At 35.1% G+C, this 13,607-nt stretch overlaps 1 protein-coding gene across 3 annotated transcripts; it reads left to right on the top strand.

Annotated features, from left to right (window-relative positions):
- The first annotated feature begins 1,411 nt into the window (after positions 1–1,411).
- LOC113391405 (uncharacterized) lies at positions 1,412–6,723 on the top strand. 3 transcript variants are annotated; one of them, XM_064220160.1, is made up of 6 exons: positions 1,412–1,555; positions 2,588–2,703; positions 4,352–4,457; positions 4,986–5,079; positions 5,629–5,731; positions 6,578–6,723. In XM_064220160.1, the coding sequence occupies exons 1-6, from the start codon at positions 1,435–1,437 to the stop codon at positions 6,662–6,664; spliced, it is 627 nt and encodes a 208-aa protein (XP_064076230.1). In that variant the 5' UTR covers positions 1,412–1,434; the 3' UTR covers positions 6,665–6,723. The 3 variants fall into 3 exon arrangements, with proteins under 3 accessions (XP_064076230.1, XP_064076232.1, XP_064076231.1); XM_064220162.1 differs by having other exon boundaries at positions 5,629–5,736; XM_064220161.1 differs by lacking the exon at positions 4,986–5,079 and having other exon boundaries at positions 5,629–5,736.
- Positions 6,724–13,607: the final 6,884 nt, after the last annotated feature.

Raw genomic sequence — 13,607 nt, 5'->3', positions numbered from 1 at the left:
ATAAGAGTACTTTTGAATCGCCATGTTACATTGAATTAAATATAAACCAACCACTGGTACGGATAGTAGTCGTAGATTCTACAGAGAATAACCGGCAAGAATCTAAGTATTTACTCTTTTACACAATTTTAATTACGGAGTATGTCAGTAGAGTACAATTAAATATTTATTTATCCTGCCTTGAAATCAACAAATGCTAAGTCACCGTATTATCATGAATATGACGGCGCTTCTGTCAGATGTCATGTTGACAAGCTGTCAAACTAGCGAAGCGTCATTGTCTATGGATCGAGGGCAGCCATCTTGAACGACACTCTCGAACGAGACGGCGCCCGTGCACCGTGCCCGAATCGGTATTTTACCGTTTAAATTGATTTTTGTGTCGAAGTATTTCTTAATAACGTAATCATTGTACTATATCATAAATAACATAAACAGCCTGTAAATTTCACACTGCTGGGCTAAGGCCTCCTCTCCCTGATAATAATACTACAGAATGTCTTTAACAACGTTCACAGATTTTTCACTCAGTTCAGGGTCATATTGATCTATATTAAATGCACGATGTATTAAGGTACTTAATTGGATAAGGATTAATGCTGTATTGCTTAAAATCGCTTCGAAAATAAGTCATTATTTCTCGCAAAAAGTAAATGATAAAAAATGATTATTGTGGGTTATCTCTAAGTGATAGACATTTGGTAGACCTTTTTAATGTGTACAATATGTAGGGTTCAGCCAGCGTTTGCAATGTAAGCGCAAAATTTTTTTTATTTACGACATCACTTCAGAAACCTCTAAAATTGTCAGTGTTTCTCTACTATATTGTGCAAGTATTATACATATAAACCTTCCTCTTGAATCAATATATCTATTAAAGAAAACCGCATCAAAATCCGTTGTGTAATTTTAAAGATCTAAGCATACACAGGGACAGACAGCGGTAAGCGACTTTGTTTTATCCTGTGTAATATATTTCTTATTTTTATTTAATTCAAACAGAATTTTAAATAACAATATTTCTCAGTCTCGATTGTAAATATAGATAATAATTTGACGACCACCGTAATCGAGTGGTGTGTACACCGGTTTTCATGGGTACGACTCCGAGGTCCCAGGTTCGATCCCGGTCGAGTCGATGTAGAGAAAGTTCATTAGTTTTCTAAGTTGTCTCGGGTCTGGGTGTTTGTGGTACCGTCGTTACTTCTGATTTTCCATAACAAAAGTTCTTTAGCTACTTACATTGGGATCAGAGTAATGTATGTGATGTTGTCCAATATTTATTTATTTATTTATTATAAATGAGAAATTTATCATTTTAATTGAAACTAGCAACACAAAAAAAAAAAAGTCGCACAAAAAAAATCTCAATAGAAATTAAATCTAGTTGGTTTACAAACACTTGAAAGTCGTAGAGAATTTAAACGATCTAAAATGAGTATCTTATTTCTATTTATGTTGTGTTTCGTAACTGTTTTAGGAGCAAACAAACATACGAAATCCTTAACGGAATCCATGGGACAAGAGGTTATTGAAATCAACGGTCCATTAAAAGGTAATCTTCTTAATTCATATAGAGACGTAAACGACAATATTTAAATGTAGAGTAAATCATATAAAATTATAATCATTTCATTACACAGTATAAAACAAAGTCGCTTACCGCTGTCTGTCCCTATGTATCCTTAGATCTTTAAAATTACACAACGGATTTTGATGCGGTTTATTTTAATAGATAGATTGATTCAAGAGGAAGGTTTATATGTATAATACATGCACAATATGGTAGAGAAAAACTGATAATTTTAGAGGTTTCTGAAGTGATGTCGTTAATAAACACATTTTTTGCGCTTACATTGCAAACGCTGGCTGAACCCTACGAGATAGATCAAAATAATGTACTACAGTATTGTACACCTTAAAGATTTCTTCAAAAAAGTCCGCAATGATATATGTCTATCTCTTAGGAATAACCCACAATAACCACTTTTTATCCTTTAGTTTTTACAAGAAATAATGGATTATTTTCGAAGCGATTTTAAGCAATACAGCACTAATCCTTATCCAATTAAGTACCTTAATACATTGTGCATTTGATATAGATCAATATGGCCCTTTACAGCAGGTAATTTAAAAGAATATTTTCGAAGATTTAGAACCCAGTCACATAGCGGTTTGAATTGTCTATGTCTATATTTAGTGTCAGCATTGCACCCGTGCGAAGCCGGTACTTATTACTGTTGTGTTCCGGATTAAAGGATGAGTGAGCCAGTGTACAGGCCCAAGGGACATATCATCTTAGTTACCAATATCGGTGGCGCATTGGCGATGTAAGGAATGGTTAATATTTCTTACAGCGCCATTGCTTGCAGGCGGTGGTGGTCTTAATAATAAATTCCACCCATTTGAAGCCGGCCAGGCGGATAGTAAACACTTCAGCTTTTATTGAGAAAGCACACAATAGATACCCAAAATATTTTGGCCCAAGATCTGCCACTAGACCAACAAAGCAGATGTAATATACCCAACATGACCAAGAATTTTATCAACCAGTCGCTTGATTTATGTTTTCATCTCATGTTTACAGAACTGCCACCAGATCTGGAAGAAGAACCGTCAGCGGAGAACGACGATGAGAAAGCCACTTCGACCACCATTCAAGTAGCGACCGCGAAAGTAGTCTCTGAGCAGGTATTAGAAAATGTTAGTAGAGTTATTTTTCTATAAATATAATAGTTGACCTTAGCCCAGCAGTTTATTTTACTTTTTTTTGATTAATTTTATATGACTGATATATTTTTTTACACATATAACAAAATTGGACTGTCCGTTTGTTATATTAAAGTAACCGTTTTTTACTAAATACACGGTATATATACCAAAATAACTTTTTTTTCATTTTGGGTTGGTCTGTCTGTCAGTTTGTCCCGGCTAATCTCTGGAACGGCTGCACCGATTTTGACGGGACTTTCACTGGCAGACAGCTGATGTAATTAGGGAGTAACTTAGGCTAAGTTACTTTTGTTTTAGAATTATATATAAAATAATAATGAAATTGTTATTTTAAGTTTTTATTTAAGTGACAACGGAGTTCTTTTATGCAGCTTATAGTAGTCTGTCAGTAAACTGTCAGAAATCCTCACGTAAGGAATTATTTATAAGGAATCGTTATGGCATAAGAAACCTTGCGTCTCTTTCTCGTTCACTCTGTCTCTTTCTGTTATAAACGGTTTAATTAAAACGTTTTTTTTTTCGTTTTTGTTTTAATTCACACGGGATTTTTAGTAACAATCTTATTTTTTGTCATAATTATATTATTCAACGGTTGTTAATTTATGTGTGTCTATTATTTTGTATATCACTAGCAGTTTCCCGCGGCTCTGCTCGCTTGGAAGTTTAATATATTTACACCTCTTAGGGTAGAATATTCAGAAACGCTTAAATACGTATCTAGTCATTTCTAATCAGAATCCCAAAAATAAAGTTTCATGTTTCTTACTTAAAAAATGACAGACTTCTATACAAACTTACAACTTTTATTTCACTCCCTCAGGGGTTCAATTTCTGAAATCCCTTCCTTAGTGGGTGCCTAATAAAACTACTTACTAAATTTTATGATCCTAACTTGAATCGTTTACGGTCGAAGATGATGAATCAGTCGGTCGGGATATGTTCTTTTATATACATATATAAAATATATAGTGAAAGATACTTCGTTTTTCAATTGTTCCACAGACACGACTTTTTTTTTATCTTTGATATTATTTTAAAATTGCTTTAACAATTTGTACTAAAAAAAAAATTTATTTTTTTTTGTTTTCCTCAATAAAATTAAAATAAATGGATTCTTGTAGACTTCGCGTTTAAATTTTTTTTTTAATATGATGATTGATCCAAAGTTGCGAGGGCACGTTTGAACCAAAACATCAGGTACTAGGAAAACATGAACGTTTGGTCATGGTTTACTTTAAGAATTTATGCTAAAAAAATATTTAATTATTTTTATAGTCCTCAATAAAATTAAAAATAAATGAATGATTCTTGTAGACTTCGCGTTTCGTTCGCGTCATAATTTTTTTTATATGATGATCCAAAGTTGCGAGGTCACGTCTAAACCAAAACATCAGGTACTAGGATAACATAACCCAACGAGAGATCGACAAACGTCCGTTTACCGTGCAATGTTTGATTACGTACACGCTAATGTTCAAACGTTTTAATTTACTTAACTGCGTTTTAGTAATTGCATTTACTACATAGCATATGGGGTAAACAGCTTTGTTCCAACCGGATCTCCCATAACAATTCTAGTTCTGTTTCATGTAGAAAATTGACGTATTTTAATGAACAGGTCAAACCAGACAATTTGAAGGATACAGAGAAAATCGATCGCCAAAAAGATGACGAGGAGGCCAGGATTGAGAAGGAGCTCGCTGATATTTATAAGGATTCTTTGGGTCTGATATTTTATCATACTAACACGTTACGTCATCCTTACCGGTGTTTTATCGCGATAGAAGAGCAAAGATTTTGGTACAACCCGTTAGCGCTAGATGGCGCTGATTCAAATTGTCACTTTCCTGAATCGCGCCTAGATATTCGACGTCCAGATATTCAATACTGGGTACAATATATGGAATTAGAATTAGTGTAGAATTAGTAATAAATTAGAATAGAGCGTAGTCTAAGCCGAGGTGCGATCTCATATGAAACACCCTCTGAGTCTGAGTCTGAGTCTAATATACGCCCCCACGACCGGTAACGCTGTAAAGTCCAGTAGGGCCAACAGCAAAACAACTCACAGACACAAAAAAAATAGTAGAAAATTATATTTATGAACAGAGGAATCAAATGATGGAGGAAAAAAATGTCGATTCAAAAGTGCTCGTAAAAGCCTACTTGAATAGACTATATTTTAATTTTGAGGTTTCGGTGTAAATAAATTCAATTCCCTTATTCTACCGAATCACAGTCTCGTTCAACAGATTATAAAGGCGACAGCGCCGAGGTCATCAAAGAAACAACAGACACGAAATCGACAGAAATGTCTGAGAAGCCGGTTGCACGTGTCCGAAACAAGTACGTTCATTGTTACAGTTCAACTTTAAACAGTAGTCCTTTAAACCTGAGGTTCCAACCTCACAACAACTTTGACTGTACAATACTAAATATAGTTGTTCAGATTTAAAAGGGGAACCGTGATGTTAGAACGGGTTCATCTTCATCGATGATTGCGAATTTTCATTTGCTTAATTTGTGTTCATAATTCATCTCGTGCTTCGACGAAGGAAAACATCGTGAGGCAAATCATGTGTCTAATTTCAACGGAATTCTGCAAAACTCAAACTCAACTTGAGTTTGAGTTTGATTTGACCCCTTGGGTCTTCATCCACTCCTTTTTTTTCTTGCTGGGAAAATGATTTACGCGCTTCCCCCACATGATGGAAGTGGGGTGGAATGTGGGGCTCGCCGATGTCTCCGTCTTTTCGGCGGGCGCCACGGGATCGCTTTCGCATGCTACCGTGACGGCCTTTCATACCCACTCCTAACACAAGTGATAAACTTAATATTTGCACGCAATTAACGCAATTAACAAGTTGAACTCCTCACGTGTAACTCGAATTGCAGCTTCAAGTTTCAACCTGATTCAAACAATCCGAGTGAAATTAACATATTCAGAACTTCCATTGATGACATCAGCTGCAAGAAGAGCAAGCTTAGCGAAAGTGTGGTATGGTTAGAGTTTTAATGAGTATTCTTCTTGGTTTCCAGAAATTGTGACATCATCATCACTCTGTCCTCATGCTTACTTACGCGTCCAACAAACAAAACTAATGTTATACCCTCTACAAGATAGCTTCATCTTTTTGACAGATGTAATTTTTTCTGATCGACATAACTTTGCAATGACGACGAATTTAAATAGAAACACTGAAAATAATAGACGCTTGTACGATGTTACGTCGGTCGGACGGTAGGGACGCGAATGACAGGCAGTAACTGCTACAAATATCGATTACAAATATCCTTATTAAAGATCATTGTTAAGTTATTGTCACGAACGGGGGTCCTTTTGGTTGGGGTCTCCTTGGCTAGTGGTTGGGGTCTCTTTAGCTGGTATAACTCTTTTTAGAAAAATAAGTAAAAAAAAATTGAATACTAATTAGAATTACGCATTCCATCGTTCCATCGACTGTTATATATGTTATATTTTCTGTTTCCCATCACTAGCCCGTCTGTCAAAAAGATCAAGCTGACTTGAACAGGGTATACTGAAAGTTATTAGAGGCGAGGTTCTGATCAGAGTCACGTAGTCTCGTATAGTAACACTGATATACAGTTAAATTAATAATATATTTGATTTAGGCGGGTTCAAGCCGAGCCCCGTCACAAGCGAGCAGACAAGCAACGTGCTGGCGATCTCAAAAAATATTCTTAAGAGACATTTTCGTGCGTTAGCTGTTTAGTGGTAGAATATCTTAGTATGTGGGTGGTACCACCAAGTTAATCTCTAGCTCCTGTCATTGGAACAGTAAATAGACTAAAGTTTAGATAATTTAAATATTTATTTTTACAGACTACGTTGCCAACTTCGGGATGCAGAAACACCATTTCCAAAACTGGATTTTATGCAATTATGACCTTTATATGTGCGTATTTGTGAAAACAATTTCGAATATTAATAATAAATTAATTGAAATAATAAATAAATAAAAGATTAAAGTTATTTCATTACAATCATTATAAATAAAATGTATTATTTATTAACGTAAAATGTATATTATACGTGACGGAGGATGAGCCTCAGTTTCATCGGTATGGTCCATAGTTACGAAGTTTCAAGCAGTCGATGGGTAATGTTGGCGCAACGAAACACAGTAAATTAATCTCGTTTATAATGTTAAATCGCTTAGGCAGATCTTGGAACGCGCGTCGGTTCCAATTTTGGACCGCACTGACCGACTGCTGCTCGAGAAGCGTCGTCTGCGTCGTTCAGTTGGTGAATCATTGACTCCGTCGAGCAAACAGATGGTACTAACGTTCCAATGACGTTCCGATGACACGTTTGATAGATTGTATTGAAAGCCGTGAAGGACCAGTTGTTAAAAGACGTGAATCTTATGACCGATGTTGACACGGCTCGACTATAGTGCGTCACGGTATGCGAATGTGAACGCCGCCGAAGAGACGAAGGGGGATACCCACTATGAAAACCGCTGTGTTCATAGTGGGTATTCTGGTGTACCGGGGCGATTATGATATCTGTGGGCGAACAAATGGGCCACCTGATGGTAAGTGGTCACTATCGCCCATAGACAATGGCCCAATAAGAAATATTAACCATTCCTTACATCGCCAATGCGTGACCAACATTAGTCTGTAGTTACAAAGACTCACCGTTAAAAAACTTCGGTCAATAAACAATATTTTATAATAGATCTGACGCATCAAGACTATAATAATATTTGAATTTGTAATAAAGGATTTTTCGTTAAAGTCAAAGTCAAAGTCAAAAATCTTTATTCAATGTAGAAGTGTTTACACTTGCTTATTGATAGTCAAAAATCTACCACCGGGTCGGAATTTAACGTCTCGGACCTGAGAAGAACCGGCGAAAGAAACTCAGCGGGATATATTTTGTTTTTCCATTTTGCATGTACAATAATAATTATATTTTAGTTATTTGAAGCAGCCTGGAGGCGATCATTTCATTCCCAAGGTGTGCAGTCAACTAAAAAGTCATTAGTGTTGTAATATCCTTTAGCACACAAACGCTCTTTAACGATTCTTTTGAATTTTATAATTGAATAATTTTGAACGTTTTCTGGGATCCTGTTGTAAAAACGTATACATTGCCCCAAAAAAGAGTTACTAACCCTGTGTAATCGGGTTTAATAGGTAACAAGTTTATTCTTGTTCCTAGTGTTAATAGAATGTACGTCACAATTTCTGGGAAAATCATTTATGTTTTTGCGTACATACATAACATTATCAAAAACAAATTGGGAAGCGACAGTCATTATTTTAATGCCTTTAAATTTACCTCTTAACGAATCTTTTGGGCCCAGGTTATAAATTGCACGAATAGCCCTCTTCTGCAGTACAAAAATGGTATTAATGTCAGCTGCATTACCCCAGAGTAGGATGCCATACGACATTATACTGTGGAAATAACTGAAATACACAAGGCGAGCCGTATCCACATGAGTCAAAAGTCAATTTTTTTTACCGCATAGGCTGCAGAGCTGAGTCTATTCGCCAATTTATTTACATGGGCGCCCCATTGGAGCTTAGAGTCTATTGTCATACCAAGGAACTCTGTTGATTCTAAAACATCTAATGCTTCCCCGTTTAAAAGTACACTCGTTTTGACTCATCTTACATTGGAAGTAGTGAATTTAATACATTTTGTCTTTTTACTATTTAACATTAAATTATTAACACTAAACCAATTTACTATTACAGAGAGAGCATTGTTCACATCGTTATATATTGAAAGACGTATTTTTATTTTAAATATTAAAGAAGTATCATGAGCAAACAATACTATCTCGAGTTTATCACCTAGGAGATGTGGCAGGTCATTTGTATAAACAAGGAAGAGAAAAGGTCCAAGAATTTATCCCACAGTAACTGGAGACCCGGTAGATCTCTTTCCATTTACATCAACCCTCTGAATCCGATTGCTCAGATACGAAATCTGACTGAGTGCAGTGTCCCTAACTCCATAATGACGTAGCTTCCTGTCCAAAGTTTCGTGTTGCACACAATGAAAGGCCTTAGATAAATTACAAAATATCCCTAAGGCATCCTGTGACTCCTCCCAGGCCTTGTAAATAAATATTTTTAACGAGCTCAACACCAGCGTCAATTGTCGAGCGACCCCTTGTAAATCCAAATTGTTTCTTGTGTAGCAAATTGTTATTGTTAAAATGTACTAGCATTTCATTTAGTAATAACTTTTCAAAGATCTTGCTAAGAGTTGTTAGTACAGAGATGGGCCTATAGTTGTTGGGTTCTGATGTACTACCTGACTTAAATATTGGTAATACTCTACTACGTTTCATGAGGTCAGGAAACACGCCACTAAGGACACAATTATTGAATATAGTGACAAGGTAGGGTGCAATTACATCAATTATTGAATTGACCACCTTAACAGAGATCCCCACAGATCGGCCGTTTTCTTAATATCTAGTGATCTGAAGGAACTTATTACATCACTTACACTTACTGTATTAAATTTAAAGCTAATATTACATTCTTCCACATTGTTTTTTAATAATGATTCAGCAACGGTAGGAGAGGAATTTAATGAGTTAGTAGTCGAAAATGGAATGTCAGCAAAAAATTTTTCAAAAACAGTTGCAACATCCCGATCTGAGGAAAATAAATTGTTATCAATAGATAAGCTAAAGCCGGAGATGTTATTTTTGACTCTTCCGGTTTCGCTATTAATAATTTTCCATGTCATTTTAATTTTATCAGGTGCGTCAATCAATTTTTTTTTATATGCAATGATTTAGCTGTATGCAATTAGGTTACTAATTTGTCTTCTGGACAATAACCTGATTGCTATGGTGAAATTTTTTGTTAATTTTATCTATCGATTTTGGCTAACGTGTTATGATTCACGAGAGATAACAAACGATAAGGTCGTTATCAGATAATATATACAGGGTGCGTAATTACGTAAACAGGTATTAATTATATATTTTTTTCGTATAAAAAAAATATTTATTTATTTTATTTATTAAACTATTCATTAAAACTAAAAATTATAATTTTGCTGCACAAAAGTTGCATGAAGTGCAACAGGCGGCCTCATCGCCAAGCAGCGATCTCTTCCAGGCAACCTTTGGGATCATAATATTTACATACATGGGAAAAATAAATAATTTTAAGTCAGTTTACCTATAGTATAAATACATAATATAAAATAGTACACAATACACAGATAACAATAAATATATATAATATAAACATTTATATGTTCTATAATAAATACATACATAAAATATATTTTCATTTATATAAATTTGAAACGTAATGGCCAATTTATAAAGGTTCTCTGTTCAAACCTAACGGTAAATACTATTAAATTAATTTTCCTAATTCGAAGGGAATCGTGATATTGCATGTGGATAAGAATCTGCCACAGGAGCAGCGTGGTGGAATAAAACGCAAACCTTGTCCTCAAAAAGGGAGAGAACGGAACTGTTTTATTTTTTATATATAGATAAGTAGATGTCCCCCATTCGCTCGCGTTTTAGAGGTTTTACTTGGTGGTAGGGCTTTGTGCAAGCCCGTCTGGGTAGGTACCACCCACTCATCAGATATTCTACCGCCAAACAGCTACTCAGTATTTTTATGTTCCGGTTTGAAGGGTGAGCCTGTGTAACTACAGTCACAAGGGACAATAAAAAAAAATAAAAAACATGAAAAATAAAAAACATGGTAAATATCCCGTTTCAAATATTGATGAAATTTGTTATGAAGTGAGCTTAGACCCCAATGAAAGACAAAAGACGACAAAACCCACTTAGAGCCAAAATTCGAGCAAAGTCGGGAGCGACATATAGTTCTAATAATTTATCCAGCAGTTCTATCGCTTACTTTTTTAAATAAATCCAACACCCTGTATTCAAGGCACACAAAACTTTATCTATGATACGACGATCATAATAAATTTAGTTGTCCAGTGTGACGCACGTCTGTTTACGGTTGAATCACATCAAGTATGGAACATCCAGCGTTCGAAGATGTTGGACAAGAATCCGGGATTAAAATCTGGACAATCGAAGTAAGTGCATTCAAATTAAATTATACTAAACTAGCGACCCGCTCCGGTTTCGACTACAGAATGTCTTACAACGTTCACAGTTTTTCAGTCATTAGACAATACGAACCACTATGTCCCTGCGTTTTAAATCTGTAATATCTTCGAAAATATTCAATTAAATTACGTGCTGTAAAGGGCCATATTGATCTATATTAAATGCACAATTAATTTAAGGTACTTAAATAGAAAAATATTAATGTTGTATTGTTTAAAATCGCTTCGAAAATAAGCCATTATATCTCGTAAAAAGTAAAGGATAAAAAATGGTTATTGTGGATTATCCCTAAGAGATAGATTTATACCATTGCGGATTTTTTTGAAGACCTTTTTAAGGTGTACAATACTGTAGTAAATTATTTCGATCTATCTCGTAGGGTTCAACCAGTGATTGCAATTTAAGCGCAAAAAATGTGTTTATTTACGACATAAATTCAGAAACCTCTAAAATTATCAGTGTTTTTCTGCTATAGTGTTGATGTTAAATCATTATTACAATTTAAGTCACGACGAATTATCGCGGGATATTTTCGAACAGATTTAAAAACAATCAAATTTTCTGGTCTCGAGTTTTAACATCGACCTGTACTAATTTTCAGTTCAATTCATTTTTTTTTAACTTTATACGACCCCGTCCAAGGTACCACCCAATCATCATATATGCTATCACCATTAGTATTGAAAGGTGAGTGAACCAGGCCCAAGGGACATAGTATATTGGTGCCCAAGTTCGGTGGCGCATTAGAGGTGGTTAGTAGAAACCACTTACCATCAGGTCGCCCATTTACCTTACCTGTCTATGCTATTTAAATAAATATTAATAAAAATCTATATACATATATAAATGTATATAAAAACGAAATACCACTCAGTGAATAATCACGAAATCTCTGAAACCGTAACATCCACAAACTTGAAATTTGACAGGTAGTTTCCTTACAAAGTGTAGATATCGGTTAAGAACGGATTTCACGAAACTTCACCCCTAAGAGGGTTAAACGGGGCTTGAAATTTCGTACGAAAGTCCTATGTTTTTATTACATACTTGAAATTTAAAATGTACGGAAGGGTCTAAGTAAGTGGTTTTGAATCAGCATGAAAGATTTGAAGTTGAATATAACTACACAAAGTCTGTCTTGGAATATACGATATAAATATTTTATGTATCTTAAGGCCGGCAACGCACCTGCAAGCATCCCGGTGTTGCAGATGTCCATGGGCGGTGGTAGTCACTTTCCATCAGTTGAGCCTCCTGCCCGTTTGCCAGCTATACCAAAAAAAAAACCCTCATTCTACGAATACCAGGACAGGTAGCTGTAACATCATAACACTGACTTGCTAATCCTGGCCCAGGAATTGATTCTAAAATCCCGTTCTATCATGTCAGTCGAATAGAAGTAACTGTTTATTTTGTAAAGAAGTTTTAAATAGCATCCCGAATTTTAGAATTTGAAATTTTGAGGAACGCAGCTAAAGCCGTAAGTCCTGCACTTCGATTCACAGGACCTTTTACGCCTGACAACGGACGACGCACAAAATGTAAGCGAATCAGCGACCGACAGCTCGAAGATTATAAAAAGAACTTTTAAAACTGATTTAATAAACAAAAATTTAATCACAATTACAATCGCGCTATCAATATGCGATCGGTGTTCATCAAAGAGATACGTTTATTAATCTTTTATATAAAAACAGATAAATATTTATCGAACTGTGATTCATATTACAAATCCATGCGAACTGATTTTTATTTTTAAGACATATATTTCATTTTATGGCATATGTTAGCTGACGCATATGGACCACCTGATGGTAAGTGGTCACCGCTCATAGACAATGGTGATGTAAGAAATATTAACCATTCCTTACATCGCCAATGCACCACCAAAGTTGGGAAGATGTTACGTCCCTTGTGCCTGTAGTTACTGGCTCACTTACCGTTCAAACCGGAACACAACAATACTGAGTACTACTGTTTGGCGGTACGATATCTGATGAGTGAGTGGTACCTACCCAGACGGGCTTGCACAAAGCACTACCACCCAGTTTATTAATTAATGAGATTAAATTAAAAGTTAAGTTTTCATCAGACTGCCATTAAAAACCGACAAGGAACTCAATAGTAACTCTTATTGCTCAATGAAACTAAATATATACTAATGTTATAAATCAAATCAAAATATACTTTATTCAAGTAGGCTTTTACGATGACTTTTGATTTTACAAACTATTTAAAGTAAAGCTACCACCGGTTCGGAATGTAGATTCTACCGAGAAGAACCGACAAGAAATTCAGTAGTTACTCTTTTTCGACATCTAAAAATACAGTCATGTTAGTTAAATACAATTATATATGTATGTTATGTCTGCCTGGAAGTCAACGAGCATTAGCTCCACGCTTTTTTATCAAGTATATAATCTTGTATGGAATAATATGCCGTCTTTACAAATGTATTTTTTACAAATTATTTGAATTTATGAAAAGGCAAAGTTAAAAATATCTGAATGTCAGAGTTTTATTATTATTTTATTAGGGGTGGAGTTTCTTAAAGTTCGTTCGTAGAGGATGTCTGCCCCCTATCAGGGATCTGCGAAATTTCAAGTTTGTTGGTGTTGTAGTGTCTGAGATTTCGTGATTAATCAATGAGCGGTATTTCGCTTGTATATATGTATGTATATATAAATAAATATATATAAGGGTACTTCGAATAATGAATATTCTCTACGGACAAAGTCTCTAGACATTTGGTATTATAACATTCGTATT

Source organism: Vanessa tameamea, chromosome 31 (assembly GCF_037043105.1).
Source record: "Vanessa tameamea isolate UH-Manoa-2023 chromosome 31, ilVanTame1 primary haplotype, whole genome shotgun sequence".
Classification (NCBI taxonomy): domain Eukaryota; kingdom Metazoa; phylum Arthropoda; class Insecta; order Lepidoptera; family Nymphalidae; genus Vanessa; species Vanessa tameamea.
Note: the sequence above shows the minus strand (reverse complement) of the source record. Positions and strands in the feature narration are given on the sequence as shown.